Source organism: Gymnodraco acuticeps, unplaced genomic scaffold, assembly GCF_902827175.1.
Source record: "Gymnodraco acuticeps unplaced genomic scaffold, fGymAcu1.1, whole genome shotgun sequence".
In the NCBI taxonomy this organism is placed as follows: Eukaryota; Metazoa; Chordata; class Actinopteri; order Perciformes; family Bathydraconidae; genus Gymnodraco; species Gymnodraco acuticeps.
The window spans coordinates 1505651-1529827 of record NW_022991375.1 but is presented as its reverse complement, the minus strand read 5'-3'; the positions used below and the strand labels follow the sequence as shown (position 1 = coordinate 1529827).

Sequence of the window (24177 nt, the reverse complement as noted above, 5' to 3'; positions counted from 1 at the left end):
TGCCTACTATGAGTGAATGCACATCAAAGGAAAAACAGTGACAGACACATGAGCATCAGTCATTTAAAAACTAGTTTATTTCCATCTTCTGTGAAGGAAGGCGAACCGTGAACTGAAACCTTCTGCCAGCCTCATCTAATGCACCCATAACTGGAATGTTCTCATTCAGGAACAATAACTTATGTAAAATATTCTTTACAGCAAAAGGATTGAAATGACATAGTAAAATACTGTACAGTGTTTTGCACACAACATAAGCACTTTGAACAGCATTTGTTCCCTAGAGGCAGACCTCTAGTCTGTTGATCATTATGGTAGGTAACAGTGGTTTGTTTAGCACAAGGAAAATAGAAAAATAGAAAATACTGTATGCGAGACAACAATATTTTGAGAGTTAAAGGGAGGATTTCATGGCAACACAAAGGACCTCAAGGTGATTGGACGAGGACCCACAAATGTTTAATGGAAATTAGATGGAGGATGTAATAAAGGGGCTGCGCTGGTCCATGAGATTTAACGTGAACATTTCTAAAACATCCACAGACTCCTGCTTACTCCCACTTTTATAATCAGTGTTTCAGTTCAACCTTACCTCATCTTGATTGGAATCCTTGCTATGAATTGCTAGCTTTGTTGAAGCACAAGTCATTTTTTTAATCCCTCACTCAGCTCGAAAATGACATTTTTCTTCCTCTCTCTTCAAGACACATTGCACATTTAAAACATTGATAGACATTTGTGTATGTACAGGTGTATGCAGAACAAACAACTTAACCTTGGCTTCAAAACTACATTCATCTCCCCAGTGTCATTTCTCTCCCGTCTCTTCAGAAGTGCCACGGATTGTTTTTCTGCGACAGGTGGGTGGACAGCGTCTGCATTTTGAAGACTAAAAAACAGTACTTGCTATTGCTCTCACATGGCATTTGTGAACGTCTGACACTTAGACCTTGGAAACACTTTTAACAACACACAAAGGGTTTGTCACAGCAGCTACAATGGCAAATTTGTCACGTCCTCTTATTTGCTCGCTATGCCGAGGGTCCTCCAGCTCTGGTGGTGGGTTACTCATCCTGGCCTCGCCGCGTTTGGGAGCGGACTCTTTTCACTCCGATGCTCTCCTTGGTGAGGTTTCCCGTCAACGCAGCATCGTGGACCTGCTTCATGTTCTCCTGGACTTCAGCTTTGGCGTGTTTCAGCAAGTCAGCCTGACCCTAAGAAAGAAGACATGAGGAAATGGTGAGAGAATAATGAGTGGGGGGTAGTAAGGAGAGATGGGTAATGAAGAGTAGGAATGGAGGCAGGGATGCCAACTAGCTACAGGCCAAAACAAGTTTTAATGATCTACCCTCTAGGTCTTCAGGGACTGGTCAGCTTTCTGTCCCCAGAGTCAGAACTAAACATGGTAAAGCAGCGTTCAGTTATTATGCTCCAAATATCTGGAACAAACTCCCTGAAACCTGCAGGTCCGCTGCAACTCTGACTACTTTTAAATCCAGGCTGAAGACTTTTCTTTTTGTCGCTGCTTTTAATTGAACTATTCATATCTTAGACTGCACTGTAACTTTTATCCATGTACTTTTTTTCTTTTAATGTTTAATTGACTGCACTGTAACTTTTATCCATGTATTTTTTCTTTTAATGTTTATTTTATTAGCTTTTCTTTTTAATGACTGATTTTCAATGCCATTTTCTTAATCTCTTTCATTTTTTGTAAAGCACTTTGAATTGCCTTGTGTTGAAAAGTGCTATATAAATAAACTTGCCTTGCCTTGCCTTACCCTGAAGGTGTGAGTGTGTGTTGCTGACCTTAAGGATGGTGATGTTCCAGCTGAAACTCTCCAGCGCACGGCTGACCTTGCGACCCCGCAGCCCCTCCTTCTCCGCCAGAGTCTGCAGCTTCTCGTGAAACTCCATGGCTAGAGAGGAAATACACACAACCACAGCAGGTAAGACAAATATGCTTTGCACTTTATTTAAAATGATCCAAAGATCCACATGAAAAGATTGAAAATTGAGAATGGATGGCACAATTATCAATGTTTTATTTGTAGAAAAACAGTGTAAAAGTGGTACTATAACTGTAATGATCAGGACACAGGGATCATTTTGATTGCTGTGTGTTCGTTATTTAAAACTTAGAGAACACTTGGGTTTATCCCGATGAATAAAATGTCTATATATATATATATATATATATATATAACACTAGTCTTATAGTCTTTGTCTGCTTCAGGTATTGAAATCTGAAAATTCCCGCGATTTGACAAACCAAACACACTCCTAATAGACCCCATCAAGTGCATCACTCAGACTTGCATTCCTACCAGCACATTGTTTTGTGTACATTGTGAAATATTTTCAGAAAGCTCATTGTCTTCAGTCCTGAGTGTTCACTCAAGTATGTAGTGGAAGTAATTGTCTCTCATTTAGCTGTAGAGAATGTGTGTGATTCAATGAGAGGCCCTAGAACTACAACACACACTTTGGCTGGAGTTCAGTAATAAAGATGTTTTCCCTCACATTTCTCCCTCCTGCCTCTCTGTTAATAACATTCACACATTCTGCAGCTCCATATCTGACCAGTCTTATTTTTCCTTGCATTCCTTAAACCAATCGGTTTGTGAGTTTCCATCCTCCACTTGCAGGCTTTACTCCTCTATAGTGCGTAGACTCCCAGGAGCTCTGTGTTATCTCCCGTCTTCATACAGCCTGACGCCCAATGAAAACGCTTCACATCAATGAGGCCTAATCAGCAAAGTCTGTCTGTGTTGCCACCCTCAATTAATTTTCATACCCTTCTAATTAATCCCTCCTTATTGAAATTCAGACTATGAGCATCTGATTTCCCAGAGAGAGGAGAATAAACAGAGGATGACAAATGCAAAGGGGATATTGGAAAGCTGATGGCAAATCTGAGAAATGTGAGAGAGTGTCGAGGAAAGTCTGTCCTCCGGCTAGTGAGAGTACGAGCGCTGAGTTGTGTTGTGTGTTTGGTTTCCTCTGACCGCCCCGGGCCACTGCCCCACTGTTACCATGGAAACCCGGAAATGGGTTAACACGGGGCGCACATATCTGTGAGCGATCAACGAGAGCCTAGACATTAAACGTGCCAAACAGTGGACCACACACACACACACACACACACACACACACACACACACACACACACACACACACACACACACACACACACTGATGAAAGCGTAAACAGATTGGATGCAAGTGTAATTGAACAATTCCTCACAGACGATCCCTCTCGGCCACTAAACGTCTGCAAACACACACGTGCACAACTATACGTCTCTGTCACTGCTCCACTCTCACACACACCTACAGAAGTTGCCTGAATAATAACCTTTCCCACACGGTTGCTAGGCAACTCGAAGCCTAAGTGCCAATTTGATGTGTGTGAGTGTGTCTCTATTCTCCTGTGAAACCGAGTGTAGCCAAAGGAGGGAACATTATTTCCAGGCCAACACTGAGAGAGTGTGCATAAACAGAGAAACGGGGCCCTGACCCACAAATATCCTTCAATGCCGGCCAAACAGGGCGCTACAGGAAGTGCATCACCTTCACTTCCTGTCCTCTATTTGAACCGGGCGCAGGAGAACACAGATCTGACTTCCTGCGTTAAAAATAGCCAGGTATGAGTTTGTGTGTTAGCATCTTATGAAGTGTGAGATCTTCAGAGTAAATCCAGATGTGAGTCTCACCACAGGACAGGACTCTGGAGGGCATCAGCTTATCCACTGAGGTTCATTATAGGTCGCTTCACCCGAATAACAGAGCATTCTTCCAAGAGGTATCCCCATATTTGGCGAAGTTGGAGGAGGAGAGCGGCTGAAATCTGGTATTTTATTCATTAAACCATCCACAGACTGTGTGCTCTGTATGGAAGCATGTTCATCTATTCATAGTTTATCCAACAGAGCGTACTAACATGTCTATTTTCAACGGGAAAACGCTTTTACAGTACATATCTTTATTCAAATTGTTTAAAGACAGTTAAACTTATGTGGAAAGGATTGTTGGTCATAGGGTTGGAGTGGTATCTGTTTGTATGAAAATGGATGTTATCTTGCCATATCTTGTATATATAAATGGAAAAAAATGCAACAGTTTGATTTATACATATTTCTAAAGAGAGATAACTTTCAAACTTAGATATCATTTACTTTGGAACTTATTTTTTACTTATTTAATTCATTTCAAAAAGGGAAACTATGTACACTTCTATTAAAACAATTGTTTTGAGTAAACGTTATAATAAAGCGTTTAAACTATAATGCGATATTATAATTGATAATCAAGTATAAGTTGGGTTCTTCCACGTAATACTTCTAGCAGATTTGATCCTATTGGTTTGATCTGCTTTTAAGGTATTATTTTCTGAAGTACGGTGAACCAAATGTTATTCGGGGTTGAAAAATGGAACAGTGACATCTCTTACAGGAATTACTCTGGATAACCCCCCCCCCCACCCCGACCTCACTGACCTGTTTTTATTGGAATTGTTTTTTGGAGAGGAAAACCAAACCAGTGTGCTGTGTGGATTATCCAAAATAATGAGGACAGACACATGGCTGGAGAGAGAACAACCTAAAAATCCCCTAAAAATCCACCCTGTGCTCCACGGTGTTACAGTACGTGTGTTGCAGACGAGAGATAGCTGAAAACACTGCTATTCAGTCTGGTTGCTACTGGTTGCTAATAAGCATGTCTTCTATTAAAAGACACAGAAATATGGCATTATTGAGTGGGGTTTTTTTTTACGACGAAATGGCCCTTTCACAAACTTCAAAGAATTCCCTCTCTCTGGGTGTTCTTGTCTTTCTCTCAGCGTTACTTGTAGCGTTTGGTCTTCCCACAGCTTTATTCTCCCTCTCCGTTTCAACTCTCTGCTCTGATGTAACTTCCAGACATCCATCTCTGCCCCCCCCCCCCCCCCCTTCCCCGGCTGAGAGGAAGACCTCTGTCTTGGGATCACCTGATCACATCTTTAATGTGTACACACAGGAAGAGCTTTGTTCATCTGATCAGGCCTCGGGGATCTGCAGTACCTCTTTTTATATCAGATGATTCGAACATACTGGCACCGTACTAAAATACTTCGCTTTCAAATCACACCATTGACAAATATTATAACTGGTAACATGTGAAATTCAAGTAAATGATAATAGATGGTTGGCGCAGAGTTTGGCCTTCCGAGCTGACCATGTCACACATTTTTCATCAGCGAGTGACCCTGTGACCCCATAAACCCAAAATAAAGTTGAGTGGAGGACGGGTTGAGTTGACTCGGAGCAAAGTGGAGCAGCCACAACATTCATCTTCCTCAAACTCTCCCGTCCTCCAAAATTGCCCCAATCCAATCATCATCTTCCTCTCCAAATATCTCCTCTTATCTCTTCATGCTTCTCTCCAGGGCGGTATTGAACATACTGATGAGTTTGCATGCATTTCAACTCTTATAAGACCTAATACTTAGATATTTGTCCCAATTGTCCTACTTATGAAACCCCTTGATGTTTGTCACCGCAGCTTTTTGAAACCAGACAGCTAGAGAATAATAACGTGGAAGTGTTTATTCTTCTTCCCAAGCCAATCGTTCACACTTCCAAACGTCTATCAAAGCGTCTCCTGGGTGACAGCTGAATACTGAATTGGGCTGAGAAAGGGGATGTGGGTAAAATGTGTGTGTTGGTGTGTACATGGCTTTGTTTATTGCTACTGTGACGACGACAGTCTGGCTGACTAATGTCAGATGACCCAAGGGGCCCTGCAGAAGTAAACAAACCTCTGCCAGAGATCTCAGAAGTCATAGCAGAAAGTAAGATAGGGTGCTTCGCCAAACTGACTGAAGGATAATTGTTGTTGGTAGCTGCGCCAATTCACAATAAACCCACTCAATCCAAAACATACAGATGAAGCGGGCCGGTAAAAAGACTCATTTCACCCTCGTGTGATTAGCACATTTCTGCAGCAGATGGGATTGGAAAAACGGTGGGAGAGAAGAGGACACAACTGTGGGGTTCTCTCTGGAAGTTTTTCCTTGTACGATGTGAGGGTCTAAGGACAGAGGGTGTCGTATTGTCATACTGATATTCTGTACAAACTGTGAAGACCACTGAGACAAATGTAACATTTGTGATATTGGGCTATATAAATAAACATTGATTGATTGATTGATTGACATGAGGGGACAGGAGAGGACACAAGAGTACAGGAGAGGAAATGAGAGGAAAGGAGAGGGCAGGAGGACATGAGAGGAAAGGAGAGGACAGGAGAAGAAAGGAGAGGACAGGACAGGACATGAGAGGAAAGGAGAGGACATGAGAGGAAAGGAGAGGACAGGAGAGGACAGGAGAGGACATGAGAGGACAGGAGAGGAAAGGAGAGGACAGGAGAGGACAGGAGAGGACATGAGAGGACAGGAGAGGAAAGGAGAGGAAAGGAGACGACAGGAAAAATGCAAGAGGGAATGCAAGAGGAGCGGAGACAAGGGAATGAAAGGGAAACTAATGATATGAGGGAGAGGATAAGAAAGTGCACAGGATGAGGATGAATGGGAGAGGAGATGGAAAAAGGGGTGAAAATAAATTGGAAGAGGGAAATAAATTAATAAAATGCAAAAAAAGGGGATAAGCAGAACAGAGAAGATGAAAGTGCATAAACAAAACATAATGATGAAGAAAGGAAATGAAAGAGGACACAGCAAAAAAGGACAGAAAGAAAGGAGGGTATGAGAAGAGAGAAGAGGAAAGAGCATGAGAGGAAAGGGAGTTCAATTAATGACAAAAGCAGCCTCCGTAATGTTTAATAGCACTGCTGAGGGTGTGTGGGAGTTTCATGAGTGCAGTAGGAACATGGGCATTGTACTGTTTCTACACACACAGCATAAAACACGCTCAACATAGCCGTAACTCACACACACACACACACACACACACACACACACACACAGACACAGACACCTACACACCCATTGTCTGTATGTGCAGGATCCGGTCGTAGATTCCGTTGGAGAGCTCAATCACCGCTCTGCTCGCCTGGACCATCTGCAGACAGAGGAGCATCTATTAGCATGACACACACACACACACACACCTACACACACACACACACACACACACACACACACACACACACACACACACACACACACACACACACACACACACACACACACACACACTTGTAGACCACCACGAACAAGAAGTGTGACCATGTCATGTTTTACAAGTCAGAGGGTCAAATCCCGGGTCGTGAACTCTGATTTTCCATGCATTAAGTCATAATGCTTAATCATCTGTAACTTTTGACAAGAACAATTTGTTTTTGGTTGACCAACGCATTGTTTTTTTTACCCAAACTAACGTTTTTTTTAAATCATTGTTTTGGTCTTTCAGGAACTCAGCGCTAGTTGTTCATGGTTATCTCCTGCAATTTCATGTGGTACCGGTTCAAACTAAGAGGATCTGGGGAATTAAATGCAGACTTGATGGCAATTAATAGCGTTAAATGTAGTAAAATATTTGGTTTATGGCACAGTTTATCTGTTTTCTAGTATTTATGAGTTGAAAAGCTCAGGTCTTTTTGGATTAGTTCCATCTAAAGTCATTAAATGTGTCATTTGACTTGAGGTTGCACATCTGCCGTAAGCCCTTAACTAATTGTGCCGTCTTGTTTTTGTGTGTAAATCAAACATGTCAGCTCATAGTCTGTTTAATTGCCCACTGTAAAATAACACGATACATCAAATTGGTGTAAATCCCACAGGATACGAACATTTACAACTAAATCAAACTCTATTGTGATGTTTTGCATAATGCTGGCGGTAGTTAAATGACTGATGCAGCCAATTGGATTTCACACTGTAGGCTGTTTCCACACACATTGCACAGCAGACACTTTATACTACTTTATATATTTATATGTACACACAAGGCACACAGAGATTAATGTGACAGCTCTTTCAAAGTAATGAAACACACACACACACAGAAATGACATGCATAGCTCCTGCCTTATTAATTCTGCACACTACAAACCCCACTGAGACCAGACCCCCTGTATGGGGAGAAAATAGTACATACATTTGACCAGATCCAATTCAATACCACACACACTCCTCCATATTTCCTGTCACTGTTGTTCGCCTCTCCCTCTCCAGGCTTCAGGATTGAGGTGTGGAAACCATTCATCCAAACGACATTCAAATCTATGCTAATGGTATTCAGTAAAGCTTTTTCTACTCTTACCCGCTTGGCTGCAAATGAAAGTGGCTAAACACACACACACATAATCACACACACTACTTACTTACACACTGATGTACACAAACACACACGATACAGTTGCTTGTTGTATAGCAGAGACAAACAACCCTAGTTCAATTAAAGTGTAATGCTTTAAAGACAAACACCTTAATCAAAAACAGTAAGGGGTTTATTTGTCTTCAATCCAGCCTGTGTTTGGTCATAAACCTCCCTCACTCACAATGCAGTCACTATCTGTAAATTGGCAATTCATACTGACTGTCCATCCTCCCTACCCACAATACTCCTGGGGAATATCCGATATGAAACATAAACAAGTGCACTTTGAGTAAATCTCCGAATATGTGTGTTGCAGCCGGCAGACAGATGGCTGTAAACAGGGTGTAATGTTGTTCACCACAGCAACACATGGAAAGGGTTACAGTGCTGGATTATAGCTGTATGTAAACCACTTATAGGGGGCCAGCAGCAAGCCCCTCAGGGAAGAAGAACTGAGAAAGATTAAAGGGCTGAGAGATATTGACTTTTGATTAGTTGATTAACAGTCCAATTGACCGCTCTTCCCCCTTTTATTTCTCTCTGTTTCCACGGGGGAGGCTGGATTTATTTTTAGACGTCATTAAATAAAAATAGGCCTGTTAAATAACTTTCTCCCGGTCGATGATAGCCTGCAGTTTATTAGTCTGGGAACACGTGGTGGCTTGGAACCAAGGTGAGGATGTCGCCAATGTGTTTATGAGTCATGTTGCAGCCATAGCAAATGTGAATGTTGTTTCCTACACAACAATGAGAGCCCACTTTGTGTTTGAGAACATATCAGTTAAAAAGGAAGCTTTTGTCTTGAAGGCGGTGGTGGGGGGTCATTGTTGGGTCAAGTAGACAGGAGATGGGAGGGGCACACTGATCTTTGCTGCTTTTGTTTGCTGTTTCCTTCCTTTTTATGTCTATCTCCTTTATCTGAGAAACCTAAAGCATATTTACTGTCTTCCTTTCTCACCATTTCATAAGTGGAGACGACCCGGCGAAGCACGTCAGGGAGGGGCCCTTGGGGGTCCAGTGCGGGGTAGTGGTCCCGGAGGTCAAACAATAGCAATGGCGCCCCGTCTGGCCCTGAAACCCGGGAGCCCAGAGCGAGCACACACTGCATGAGGTTAGCCGCCACGGACACGCCACACAGATCTCTGAACACTGCTACTGAGTTCTGTTGGAGGAAAGAGAGACAGGGCGGACACATGTTAGTCTGCTACTGTACACACACACACACACGGTTTAGAATCTCTCTCTTTCTCTCTGTATTTCCTTACCCTGGTGGAAAAACAGTACGGATACACAGAGTGAAATCAAAATTAAATAAACAGAAAATCTGTGAAATCACTTCCCTGCTACGTCTCACACTTGATTTGTTTTCACTTACTCACTCTCTCTCTCTCACACACACACACACACACACACACACACACACACACACACACACACACACACACACACACACACACACACACATACACACACACACACACACACACACACACACACACACACGTAATAAAAAGCCACTCCTGCTGCAAGAGTACAATCTGGTCTTTTCCTTCAACTATTGATTTTCTGTTCTGCAGCTGTGTTGTTATAGTAGACCAGAGGCCTGTACTACGAAGCTGGTTCAACCTAACCTGGATATGTTTGAGTTAGCCGGTTGGCCTAATCCAAAACATACGCGCTCTCGCTAAGCGGTCCTACGACGCGGGTTATCAAGTGGATCGCTCAAGCCAGCCGTGTCCTATCTAGTTAGGTGCGCGTTCAAATTAAATGGGTGGTATTTGGAGCATTCGACCAATCACAAACATGGAGAAGCGCACTGACAGCGCAGCGTTATACTTCCTGAATGAAAAGTCAATTATTGTCAAGTCCTTCAGGTTTTTGGCCTGTACCAGTGATTTAGCCTGACTTGATAGGCTAGAGGGCAACAGAGGACGCTTTGGACAACTGGAATTCGTTCTTTTTGTCTTTATTTATTCAAGACAGCTCCAAGAATTGATCAGGTTGAAAACCAACGGCGTCTCCGGAGCCTCACACACACTGTCGCCTGGTTCTCTCTCCGTGGCTTTGAGAACAAGAGCCCGGCCATCACAAACTACACCCCTTTTGTAGCCGTGTTGCCGGAAGCGGCATTCATATTTTTTCTACCGCTCGCTTATGAAAAGTAGCCTACGCTATCCAAAATAAAACAAATACCCTCTCCTGGTATTGAACAATACTATAATAATAATAATAATAATAATAATCATAATAATACTCTAAATGAAAACACATAATTATTTATTAGTCCATTTTTCACAGATATTACTTTTTGACTTTCGTCTCGACACCTCACACTTGAGCTCCTGGTTTCTAACCCAAGGAGCTCACACCAGTTCTTCACCTTCAAATCACACCTGTTCTTCCACAGGAAGTAAGATGACATCCCTATGAAGAATAGTGGCAGGGATCTTGCTTGGATGTCCCTTGTACCCTCCACAGACTTCATTCTTCATAACTGGGACTGGGTAGCTGGGAAAGGTTCTCACCTTGACATCCCTTACGATGCCTTTTCCATCAGTATTTACACTGACCACTCTCACCAGTTTGTAATGTCCTCTCAGGGCATTTTGGTCAGCCAGCCACACCACATCTCCCACTGCTACATCTCGATTCCTTGTGTGCCATATTACTTCCAACTTTGATTCTGCCCTAGGCTGGTCCTTAATCTCCAGCCACTTCCTTGCAGCTCTCCACACCCAGGCTATGACACCGGCACATTTTTGAAGGCTGCAGAATCTTTTCACCTCCACAGGATCCTTCACTGTCTTTCCTGTGAGATTTCTGGTAGGAGTCTGATCGGCTCTAGGTTTCTCCCATTGGCTCTTCCTTTTTCTGTTTCCCTGTGGGTCTTCTAGGCCATCTCTTTGATTTATTTCGGCTTGAGCTCTTGTTATGGCTGCTGAGAATGCCTTCCTCTGGAGCTTGTCCACACTCTCTGGCTTGCGCTGCCACCTCTCCAGCTGATCTTATTGGCCACTCCTCCACTCTGTACCCAATTCCCAGGGCTTTGTTGTCCTCCTCTCATCTGATTTGGAAGGATGAGAGTTTTACTTACAGCTGTTGCTTTTTCTCCTCCCAGGAGCGCTGCTGCAGTTTCTTGCCTCCCACTTTGACCAGACCGGACCCATGGTTTGAGGCATAAGCCACCAGCTCTTTCGACCATTTTGTGCACTTGGGCTTCATCTACAGCTTGCCCCTCAGGCCCCCGCTTCAGCTGTTTTCCTGTCTTCAGGACTGTGGCCTCCACAGCACGTTTGTTGTTGGGGAGAGAAGTGGGGTCTTCAGTGCAGAGATATTTTGCATCCCAGTGTGGTGATGCAATATGAGAATCCTGCCTGATGTAGGTTAGGCCTGCCTTTATTGTATCCAGCTCTCTCTCCTCCGCCAGGGTCATCTCTTTAACTCCTGGTTGGCAATTTCCACACCGACATCCTCCACACTTAGGCTCACAGGCTGCTCCAATGCTGTCCCACCTCCACCATTCCAGGAACTCACGATTAGTTGCAGCTGTGACCTTTACTTCAGCCATATCTTCCTTCTGAAACTGTGCTGGTTTGTCTTTTGGAAGCTTTATCTCCTCATACCTGACTGCAGCTGTTCTCATGGAGCGAGCAAAGTGTGTGTTGGACCTGTGTGCCGCCACTTCAATCTCCTCAAACAGTTCTGGGTGTGCTCCGCCTACTGTTTTTCCCAGTGGACTTTCCCACAAACCAAGGTCTCCACCCACCTTCACTCTTTGTGGAGCAAGTCTTCCTTCCCTGTGGCTTATGAGGAGCTCAACTTCTTCTGGCCTCTTTAATTCTTCGGGCTTGACCTCTGGGAAGAACTTCTGCAGTTTTTCAGGACTGACGACTTTATGCACTTTGGCGATCTCCTCTAGGCCATAGCAGACAAGTCCATGTGCCTTCTCTGTCCCTTTAGGAGTCTTGACTTCTTCTGGCCTCTTTAATTTGTCGGGCTTCACCTCTGGGAAGAACTTCTGCAGTTTCTCCGCTGCAATCCTGCGTGCGGTAACAAATTCAACATGCCTCATCTCAAGTCTCTTCTTGGTTGCTTTGAGGTCCTTGACTCTGCCAGCTAGATCTGATTTCGCCATCATGGGTATCCAGCACTCCCAAGCTGCCATCACTCTGGTGGCCTCCTTCATCCACCTCTCTAGAATGGTCAGGAGCACCCCGTAGCCTTCCAGGTTGGTTCCTTCCACAGGCACATTCCCAGCTTGTTCACTGGCTTCTTCTGCTTCCTCAATTGCAGTGATGAGCTCATATCGGCCATATCTGGACCACAGGTTATCTTGAATAAGGCCTCTCACCTCTTCCAGTCTGGCTTCAGCCTCCTTTGCCGTCCTTCCAACGTCGGCCTCTTCCCGCTTTGCAAGAGCTTCTTCTTCCTTTCCTTCGGCCTTTTGAGCGTCTGCCTGCAACCCAGCCATGCAGTCCTCATTTGCTTCAAAAACCTTTTTTAATCCCTCTTTCAGCTTGGTGAATTCCTCCCTTAGCTCTGCTTCGACCATTCTACCTGCTTCTCTGTTGAGGTAGTTGGCCTGCCTGGTGAAGTTGCTTTTTGCACTTGTTCTTGCTTTCTTGAGCTCTTTAACCGTCTTCCCCAGGATTTCTTCCGCCATTTTGAGCTAATGGAAATCCACAGTTTCCCTTCTCTGCGTCAACAGCTTTCTCTGGACGTCTGAAGCCTTTTATCCTCTGGCCCAGGCTGCTCCGCTTGGTTTTCAACGGTCAAGTCCTTCAGGTTTTTGGCCTGTACCAGTGATTTAGCCTGACTTGATAGGCTAGAGGGCAACAGAGGACGCTTTGGACAACTCAAATTTGTTCTTTTTGTCTTTATTTATTCAAGACAGCTCCAAGAATTGATCAGGTTGAAAACCAACGGCGTCTCCGGAGCCTCACACACACTGTCGCCTGGTTCTCTCTCCGTGGCTTTGAGAACAAGAGCCCGGCCATCACAAACTACACCCCTTTTGTAGCCGTGTTGCCGGAACCATTCATATTTTTTCTACAGCTCGCTTATGAAAAGTAGCCTACGCTATCCAAAATAAAACAAATACCCTCTCCTGGTATTGAACAATACTATAATAATAATAATAATAATAATAATAATAATAATAATAATAATACTCTAAATGAAAACACATAATTATTTATTAGTCCGTTTTTCACAGATATTACTTTTTGACTTTCGTCTCGACAATTATAATATTAGACAAATATGAATACGTTAAACTTTAAACATCCATGACTTAAACACTTTATCCAGGATAAGAGCCACATAGCTGTACCTGCAAGGTGAATACAGCTGGTAAAAGAAAAAGTGTTTGAATGCGTACATTAACAGGTTTATGATATCACTGCCCCTCTAAGACACGATCTGACTTTAATTACATTTGACTCGAGTGTTTCGTCAACTTAATGTGTTGCTTAAAATAATAAATCTGCATACAGTATGTGACACTGTGAGTGTTGCACGGCCAGATACGGCTCAAGAAGCTCAAGAAGCTGATAAGGAAATATATGATACAGATGTGATATGAATGATAATGGGACACATCGACGTCTGCACTCACAGTGCCGCGGACTGTACTTAATGTTACTCTGATCCGGTTACTTATGTTGTGGCAGATATTTAAGTAAACTTCCTTAACGCTAATGTTATAATAGTCAGATTGCTCTGAAGATGGGAGGTGATATTCTATTAATTTTCACGTTCACACAGTCGGTGATTTTTGCCGCCCGTCTTTCCTGCAACGGCAGCTTTTCTGTATTTCCTTTCTCCTGTAATATGACTTGATCGCTTTAAACTCCGCACACTGAGCTCTGATTGGTCAGCAAGCAGTGCTTTCCCTGAGCTGATCTCTTAGCCTGCAACCTAACCTGCTCCGGAGCAGGTTAGCCACTCAGCATAAGTTACCATGGAGATCTAGCCTGCTAAAAAGAGAACCAGCGTCGTAGGACCGGAAACCACGAGTTTTCCCTGAAGTTAGTTCGCTAAGCAAACATCCGGCTTCGTAGTACAGGCCTCTGGTTGAAGGTGTAAAAATCAAGTATAATTACTGTTTTGCCTCCGGGTGACACGAGAAACCACAGATCAAGTTTCTGCCTGGCTCTAAATAGTTGGATCAGTTTTTAGATTGTTTTGCAATTGCAGAAAATGTGCCACACTTTCTTCCCTTTGGTTCTTTTCTGGTACAAACACAATCATTACTGTTACATTTCAATAGATATGAGCACGAAAGATAAGACTGTTTACCCTCTATGAACAAGCAGGAATATAGTGAATTATTTTTTTCAAGATTCAAGGCTTTATTGTCATTTGCACATTAGCTACAGTGTAGATATGGCAATGAAAACATATTTAGGGGTGCAACCAAATTTCCCAGAATCCAATGCAACATCTTACTATACCTATGTTATCTGACCATCAGTCTAAATCCCAGTGATATTCAGTGTATCAAATAATCAAATTTGAGAATCCTGCTTGATGAATGACTTCAATGAACCCAAAAAACGAACAAAATCATTGTTGATTAATGTTATGCTGCTTTTCTCCTCACCTGCATGTTTTCCCTCAGGTCAGTGGCATCTCTCAGCGGAGGAGAAGCCATCTTGAAGACCTCGTCCACAGCCCGGACCCCCAGGTCCCTCAGAGCTGCGTAGTTCCTCCCTTTGCGGGCCTTCCTCACCGACAGTCCCCTCTTGTGAGGCTTCCCCCCTCCCCTCCTGTTGGTAAGTGCCACGTGGACAAACAGCTTGGCGTGGGGAAGCTCCTCCCCCGTCAGAGACTGGAGCGGGACGTGTCTGTACCCCGGCTGAAGACACTCCAGAGGAATGGTGTACTGCCCTGTGGTGGTAGGGAGATTAGATTGAATTTGAAAGCATATCATGACATTTGAATCTAATCCATCGTTACAGTTGTGACCTCTGACCCGGACACTGACCTATAAACTCATCCCCTATGAAGTCGTCATCCAGCACCACGAAGCGCACCATGGTGAGCTCCGGCAGGTTGATCTGGAACTCGAAGCTCTCATCGAACACGGGGTTGTCTCCGTTCTGGGTCACCGTCCTGGTGCGGCGCTCCGTGCAGTCGGCCGGGATGCCGTGGATCTCAATGTACACGTAGGGGTCCACCACGTCTCCTTTGGCCCCCGAGCCCCTCGGCTTGGGCAGGTTCTGGCCGCTTATCACCTGGGAGAAGGATCAACATAAAGGTTGTTCATACATTTGGTTTTTTCAGAACATCATCATGACTTGAGAACAGAGGCTTTCAAAGTAAGAGGCAGGCCTGTCCAGGAGGGCTACATACACTTTTCGGGAGAGGTGAAACATATTAGAGGTTATTACATTACTACATACTTTCGAGACAGTATTTCTTTTTTTTCTATTTTTCCCACTTATTCATAATCTTATAAATACCTTATTTTTTATCAATTTAGTTTAGTCTGTAGTTGTGTCAACCAGCAATATGAAACTATCTTAACTAGTTTATTCAGAGCGTTTATGACCAATGTAGGTTATTTTGATACCATAGGCATCCAGGAATTGAGAGAAATTATGAAACTAAGGGAGATTAAGGAGATGCCTTTCCAGCTTTGTTACGGTAGGCCCACAGAACCAGACTTTGAAAACCCCTGATTAAGAGGATCATTCAAGTTTTAAACAACTTCACAAAACACCACACCTTGACATGGAGCAGCTGCGGAGACACACCAGGCACCGTGTCTCTGGTGTTGGCGCTGAAATAGGACACCTCCTGCCGCATGATGGCAGGCCGCAGGACGTAACCACAGTTCCCATTCTGCCTGAACCACGCCGTGTTCAGGTCCATCATCAGTCCCGCTGTCTGGAAATTCATAGACACTATCTGGCAGCCGCACTTCCACAGGTCCTGAGGGTTCATGTTGCTGGAGTCAATACGCATGGGGCTGGGGTAAACCCTCGACAGGAAATGCTTGTTGTGATTGACAAAGTCTCCGGGGCTCTCGCCAGCGAGACGCACGGCCAGAGTCTCGGGGAAGGAACACAGCTCCCAAGGGTTTTGGCTTTTAGATGACGTGGGGAAATCAATGAAGCTGATGGAGCGGCAAAGTGTCACGAGATCAGAGAGCTCCTTCAAGAGTTGGAAACGTTTGGGAGGAAGAGGAACAGGAGGGACAGCTGTGACACTTTTCTGCAACATTTCCTTTTCATTTCCTCCAGGCGCTGCCCCCCCCGCTGTTGGCCGCTTTTATCTTTTGACTCATCTCTGCCCCTTCATCCTCCTCACTCACCTCCCCATCCTCCCCACCAGGCCCCAACTTTTTACCCTTTAGTAGAATTCGATTCCTCAGGGCATGCGGTGATGGCAGGTATGACTTCCCTTCGTATGGAGGATCTGCGTATAACTTCTCCCCGAGTATCCTCACCAGATGTTGCCACATGACTTGCTGTTGTTGGACAGAACAATGGTTCTCAATACAAACAATTAAAGGGTAATGAGAAGCCACAAACGCAAACCTTCCGATTGCGTCTAACACACAATGCAGGAGCAGAGGTGGAGAGAGGCTGTGTCCCGTACAGACCACAGGCTCTCCATCGGGGCCGTCCCACACGTCCACCTCCACACAGCGACATCCCATCTTCAGCGCCCGGATGTAGCCGGAGATGTCGGACGGACCTCGAAACTGGTCCTCGATGAGGTAAGTGTTGTGGGAGGAGCTGATGTAGTAGTGGGACAGAGGCTGGGTCATGTCCTGGCACACGCCGTCGTGCTCCCTGTCGAAGAGGTGGCACTCTGCTGAGGTGAGGTAACTGGTGAAGCCGTCCAATGACAGGTACCCCTGCTGCCGGCCCTCCTCCGACGGCTCGTGGGAGAGGATGAGCTTCAGGCTGGTCTCCTCACTCACCTGGGGGAGGAAATGGATGGAGAAAGAAAATGGATAAGGGTGTATTCTATGTGTGTATGTGCATGTTCATATATCTCAACAACAGTTTGAACCTCACACTTTAAGGGTTTATTTCTTGTGACTGAAGGGAGTGCAGTGTTAACATGTGGCAAATTGGTAGGATGGTGGTGCTATATTAAAAAAAACATACATTTCCCCGACAAAATAATTGTTTGGACCAATCCCGTCTATCCATATAAGCAGGGGTGCACATAACTTTTTTGCCCTGGTTCTCAAAGGAGTACCTGGAGATGTTGCTTGGTGCTCATCCTTAAAATGAAATAAACCGTAACTTTTGAGGGGTCTTGACTTTATTTGCCAGACACACAGCACTGAACACACATGCAGAGGTGAACACAGAACACACATGCAGAGGTGAACACAGAACACACATGCAGTGGTGAACACAAGACAACATTAGCACGACCAGTAATCCTACAAGCTGTCATCACTACCCTCCTGACTGTTCTCCTCACTGTCTTCCTCTCTGTCAGACATGGTAGCTGATGATGTAGGCCTACTACTTTCTCTCTGGTTGAGTCTGTGATTAGCTGCTTGCATCCACAAGTCAACAGCTGGGTTTGGGTTGAAAGTATCTGTTGTCATCTTAGACAAGTGGATGTAATCAAATAAGTATGTGAACATAACCAATAACCTATAGCCAATAACAAATTAATGTAACTTATTTTATTTGTGTTGTTCATTCATATCTTATTTGACCTTAACATTTATTTATTTATGCATTTTTTTTTATCTCTCCAGTTTTAAAGGATATTTTTGGTTACTGTCCTATAGTATACATTGGAATGATTTGAAACCTGTTTATCCCAATAATTATAAAGGAGTGCCTTGGAAATATGTGTTTACATAAATTGTGACCAAACCGTTTGAACTTAGACTAAGAGTCCTTACCTCACTGAGCTGTAGTATCAGCCTCTCAGTCTGACTGGAGAGGACTCTCCCTCCACATTATTGTAGAAACATCTTCTTCTTATATCCGTTAGAGCAGCTAGCACCAGATTCTAATAACAACAGCGCTGGTACCGGTGCACCCTCCCTCTCTCCCTCGCACGTTGGCTGTGAGCTGCGGGCGCCAGATAAGCCAACATCCCCCATTTTCATCACTTACAGCACCCATTGTACAGGGCAAATGAAACGTGTAACCGGGGTGAAAAGGGTGTTTTACATATTACTTAATTATGACTATTGGTACAGATCAAGGCGAAATTATGATGAGCCCCAACGGTCAAAAGTTTTTTCCCTCCCAGAACTGCCAGCGCAGCGACTCCCCAGATCTGGCACCCTAGGCGAACATCTACCCAGTGCTAACGGGCCGGTCCCTGATTTCATATAATGGTTCATATGCAACTCGCAAATATTTCTCTCTCTCTCTCTCTCATAGAGAAGAGCTCCAGAGAGGCATACGCTTAAGCAACGTACGTCATCTCGAGGCTTGATCTCTCTCTATCGTTCTAGTCTCTCCTTCTGATCTCTCTAGCTCTCTCTCCTCCCTCGACTCTATCTCCACTCTCTCTCTCGTCCTCTCTCTCTCTCTCTCTCATCTCTTCTCTCTCTCTCTCTCTCTCTCTCTCCCTCTCTCTCTCTCCTCTCCCTTCTCTCTCCCCTATCTCAATGTTGGTACGCAAACGCAAATGTTGGTGCGCTTTGTTTCAAATGAGCCGGTGCGCTTTTTTTGGCGGAGGTGCGCATGCGCACCTGCGCACCAGTTATGTGCAGCCCTGCATATAAGCCATTTGTGTCTAAATCAATTTTCTCCCAATTGTAATGGCTTCCCAATCTTTTTCTGCTACCCCTAATATAATTACTTACCAATTTTCACAACATTTCGTACAGAACATCTCTGTACCAAGCCGGAAACAGCTACTTTTTAAAAAGTTTTATACAGTTTCGCCCAAATGCTGTGGGCAGGGCTTATCCAAAATATTTATTGTGTTATTGCAATCACATTAGGTAGAAATGTGTAAATAGGATTCAAATTTGGTGCCATTTTGCCAAACGGTAGTGCAGCATCATTTAACTTTAATGGATGCTCACATCTCTTTCTGACTTTTTGTCTATATCTGTATGTGTGCACTTTCTCAAGAACCGTTCATCCAATCGACTTCGCAGGGGTATTGCTGAGGACCCCTGGGAGGGAAGTGTCGAGTGGATCAGTGGTTCTTGACAACACTGCAAGAAGCCCTACAGAGGGCAAAGCAATCAGCCCGTTCTGAAGGGAACAGGCACTGCAGGAGTGGATGAGATTGCATTTGTGAATGCAAGCCTGACTTGTTTTCTGCTATTAGTAGGCGGGATTCATTTTTGTTACCCACTTGAGCCATGCCTTGTTCAGCCTCGAGGAACCTCATCAGGTCTTTGGTGTCCAGAAACTCCTTGTTGCTTGAGAACTGCACCAACAGGAAGTAGATCTCCGGACGTGTGCAAAAGTCATGGAATACCTTGATGAAATCCTGCTTGGTGACGCGCTCATTTCTTCCTATTGGTCTTTTGTTCTCGCCGGGATCTTTAGCTCCAGATTCATTTTCTAGAGTGAGCCCACTCATGCTGGTCCTGACTCTTTGAAGCTCTTTAAACCTGAGCTCCACTTTGCCACCGCCCACACCAGGATTCACGCTCCGTATCAACTTAACGGCCAGCTGCAAGCGTAACCCTTCCACGTCTTCTTCCAGATCGTCTGAATCCGCGGCCGAGGAGAACAGCTGCTCCAGCCAGCCGAGGCGGAGGCTGTCCTGACTGCTGGCCAGCATGTCCAGGGCGTGTTTCCCATACTGCATCAGATACCTGGAGGAGGATTAGAGAGGGACAGACAGAGTTAGAGGAAACAGAATGTTATCCTTACAAAGTAACTCGCTGACAATAAAATACAATAACTGCAGCAGTCGAATCAATTTCAAGTCAAATCAAATTCACCGCCAGTCCTGCAACACAAACACGTCTCAGAGAACTACACGAAGAAATAAGACAGCCACGATGTCACTATTCACAGCCAATAAAAACAGGAAGAAAGGAAAGTCTGCAACATGAGATATCAGGTTGGACTGACATAAAGGGCTGTATTTGCTAGATTAGCTTACACCACATTTACAAACCTCAGTTAAACCACAAATACATTTCACCTATCTTTAGGAACCAGTTTCTCAAAATGCACAGGTGTTAAATGCACCAAGAGTAAGTCTACCAAGTTTCTGACTGACAATGAGTGATTAAATGAAGGCAAAATGTCAATATATGGGTAAATATGTCTTCCCTAAATCACCAAAATGACAGCTTTATACAACAAAGAACAACATGCTAAATATCAAAAAGGAAGTATGTAGATCAGAAAGCTCTTTACCTATAAAATCAGTGTTTCTGGTACATAATTACAATCGGGTGAACAATGCAAGACTGCTCCTGATTATGTGTTGCATCATACCTCAGGCCAGTCACCCAAATGTTAGCCACTTCAGCAGAGTTGGCCACCAGGTCCAAGCTCTCATACATCTCTCCATAGATGATGGAGAACGCACAGTCCTCTGAAATCTGCTCATAAACACCACTGGTGCGGAACGTCTCTGTGTTGCGGCCGGTCCGTACCTAGAGAGATGGGAACAGCCACATCAGACGCAATAAAAACAAATCAAACGTTGACCTCAATTTAGTAAAGGGTTGTAAATATTCCCTCTGCCTCAGACTAAAGGAAGTTTCTTTCTCTGGACACTGACCTCTCGTATGGAAGTCAGAGATATGCGGGCTTTGTCTGACTCCTTCTTGGACGGCTCCCAGCACAGAGCCTGCAGCCCGGCGTCTAGCAGGTAGTAACGCTGGTAAACACGGGAGTTGGTTCGAATTTTCTTCAGCTCAATCCCCTCAACCTGGAAGCAAAATATAATAATAATAATATTCATAATAATAATAATAAAGCTTTATTATATAGCACTTTTCATACAACACATGCAGCTCAAAGTGCTTTACAAAATGACACATCACAAGTTAAAAACAAACAACAAGAAATTCCCCTCAGATTATTTGTTAAGAACTTTAAAAGGAGCATGCAGCAAAATATGACATGTTATCAGGTTAATAGACAAAAGGAGGTCAAATGTATGATAATACAAATAAAATAAATAATGGTTTCTCTCTGACAGGTAAGACACAAGACAACTGAGTCGATGCAACAATATAAAACCCCATAAAACAAAGTGAACATATAGGTACAACAGAAATAAAAAATAAAAAGATTAAGACCTATAAAATAAATAAAACAATATAAAGGTAGGTAAATAATAAAGACTAAAAGAACATTTAAAGTTGGGGATTGCTAATAAAAAGCTAATCTAAAAAGATGTGTTTCAAAATATGGAAGAAATTGTAACCCTTACACCTCCGAATAAGCCCATATTAGTGTTTGAGGCTGTGATCTTACATAGACCCTTGATGCATGCACTGGACATTCAATATGTATTGCACAGATATGTAAAATGTATGTTCTATGTAAAGGGTTACAGTGTGGCTGACCCACCATGGAGTGGATACAGTCTGCAGCACTGCTGATCTTCTTCTCTGACAGGCTGCTGCTGAAGGACACCGTCTTCTTCCGATCCCGACCGGCACGTGAGCCATCCTGAGGAGAGAGAGAGGGGGAAGGAGTGATGAGAGGACGTCGCAAATCAAGGGACGGTCGAGGAGATACTAAGAAGTGAGTTGAATGAGAGTTAGCCTGTTTTGGCTTTAGCATGACAAACAATTCTCTCCATCCACTTTTGATATCAGAAGATTAAAGGGCATGTCATCTTATATAACCGTACATAAACACAGATTATTTGGTCTACTGCATAAAAGCCTCCCATTCCCAATCCGTTATTGTTTTTCCTGATGTTAAAAGCCTTCGCGTGCCCTTGCCCTTCACCATAACATCATTAATCATACCTGAGGAGACCGAGGGAGCAGGCAGCAGCATTTTAATTCTGCCCCCCCCTACCCCCCACCCCTCATCGACGCCCGCAGACCCAATCAGTTTATCTGCGCTCACCATCGCAGCTCATCCATCTGATCTATTGACCGATCAGATATCACCCCTACGGAAGACAGATAAGAGCATATATGTGGGCGAGGTTATTCAATTATAGATGTATTAGAGGCCTGATCAAATCCAATCAAAGACTTAATTGAAGCTAATCTGGGGCAGGGTGACATCATTGGAGCTGAATCAAGCCTACGTAAAGTGATTGAAGACACAAACACCCACATGCTCAACACACAGCGGTCTTCTTATGTACTGCATATATATCACAACAAGCAGTGAAGAAGAAGACAAAATGTCCTAAAAACAAAAGCTTTTAAATACTTTTCACACACTGGGAAGATTCAGATTGTCCTTATGATAATTCAAAAGAATGTACACACTGTTGCCCATAAAGTTGGAATATCTTTTTCTTTTCTTTTTTAAGATATACACTTTATCTATCAAGAATAAATCACATTGTCACACTCATTATGAGAAGAAGTCAAACATATGTTATTCCAACGTTATAGACAACAGTGTATAACTACTTTTATTATGAATTCATCTAAAAATCGACTTTTTTCAACTGGAATACAAATAAATATATAATTGATAGTTAAAAAGACCATCACATTTGTCTAGAGCTAATAGTGCTGTCATCAAATAACATGTTTTGTATGACCTAGAGTCAAAAATGTAGATATTTGTTCTATTGTAACGTAAATCTTCACATTGTAAAACATCCGGAACTTTTTGAAATCGACTGAAAGAATCAATCAATCATCAAAATAGTTGTGAATGGATTTTAGGTCGAGGTAACCTTAATAACACGTAGTTAAATACATTTGTATGTAGTGTGTGTGAGTCCTTCCCATTGTATATTTTAATACAATTAAACATGTTATCAAAGTCTAAGAATATATTTAGATCTCTTTATGAAGTAGTTTACCTTTTAAAAAAGTGAATACATCAAAGACAATAAAATATAAATACTCAATATCAGTATTTTTGTTGTTGAAACTTGATATCGTGCAGCCTGTTGCTGTGGGGCTAACACATACAGCTCACTTGTTTTGGAGTGATTCATAAGTCCAAATGTATCACCAGTAGACCAATCAACATTTTCATATTCATAATGAACATCTGTGAACACTGATCCGCCACTAATTAAAATCTACTCATCAGCATGACTATGATTTCATTCAAATAAGAGTTCAAATGAACCTCAAGAGCACTTGGATCTTTTATGAGAGGATAGAGAAGGAAACCTTTCATATAAAATAAATCTGGAGGATATGAAAGAGATATAAGAAAAAGAATATATCTGAAGAATATGAATGAACATGTGAGAGAAGGGAAGCTTCATTCTCAGAGGATGAAAAGCTTTTCCTCAGAGGGAAGTGAGGTCGCCTAATCATCGCAAATCCTCATTGAGTTGCCTCATTACGATGAAGAAGTGTTTCCAATGGAGACGCGCTCGTTTAAGCCGGCGCACGGAGGGAGGGAGGTGTCGCTCTAAAAATACCCAAGGTGCTTTAGGGTATAATGGATGTGGTGGGGTCGTAGAGACAGTAAGTTCCCTTCAAGACCCCCCTTTTGAGCTTACTCTGAAAACTGCAGGAAGCTAAAGGAAGAGATCTTACATTGGAAAATGTCAATCGTGCTATATATGAAAATGATTGACCTGTACTTCAAATAAAGAAACATTGCAAACTCAGATCTGTAACACAACCTTAGCTATAGATGATCACTCATGCTTGTGATCCCAACTACAATACTGCAATTCACTTTTAACCTGCCTCAGCAAATCGTCTCTGAACTGTCTGCAAATGGTCCAAAACGCTGCTGCAAAGCCCCCCATGTAATCTTCTTTACTC

General features: G+C 43.4%; 1 protein-coding gene across 1 annotated transcript in view; it reads right to left on the bottom strand.

Moving 5' to 3' along the window:
• Positions 1-54: 54 nt before the first annotated feature.
• Positions 55-24177, bottom strand: part of LOC117562821 (inactive phospholipase C-like protein 2) — a 33730-nt gene continuing 9607 nt past the window's right edge. The window contains 12 exon segments of the mRNA XM_034240723.1: positions 55-1214; positions 1810-1919; positions 6986-7061; positions 9280-9483; positions 14926-15212; positions 15310-15559; positions 16053-16583; positions 16585-17256; positions 19629-20097; positions 20732-20892; positions 21021-21170; positions 21818-21919. Of these exon segments, the coding sequence (XP_034096614.1) occupies positions 1065-1214; positions 1810-1919; positions 6986-7061; positions 9280-9483; positions 14926-15212; positions 15310-15559; positions 16053-16583; positions 16585-17256; positions 19629-20097; positions 20732-20892; positions 21021-21170; positions 21818-21919 (3162 nt within the window). The 3' untranslated portion in view covers positions 55-1064.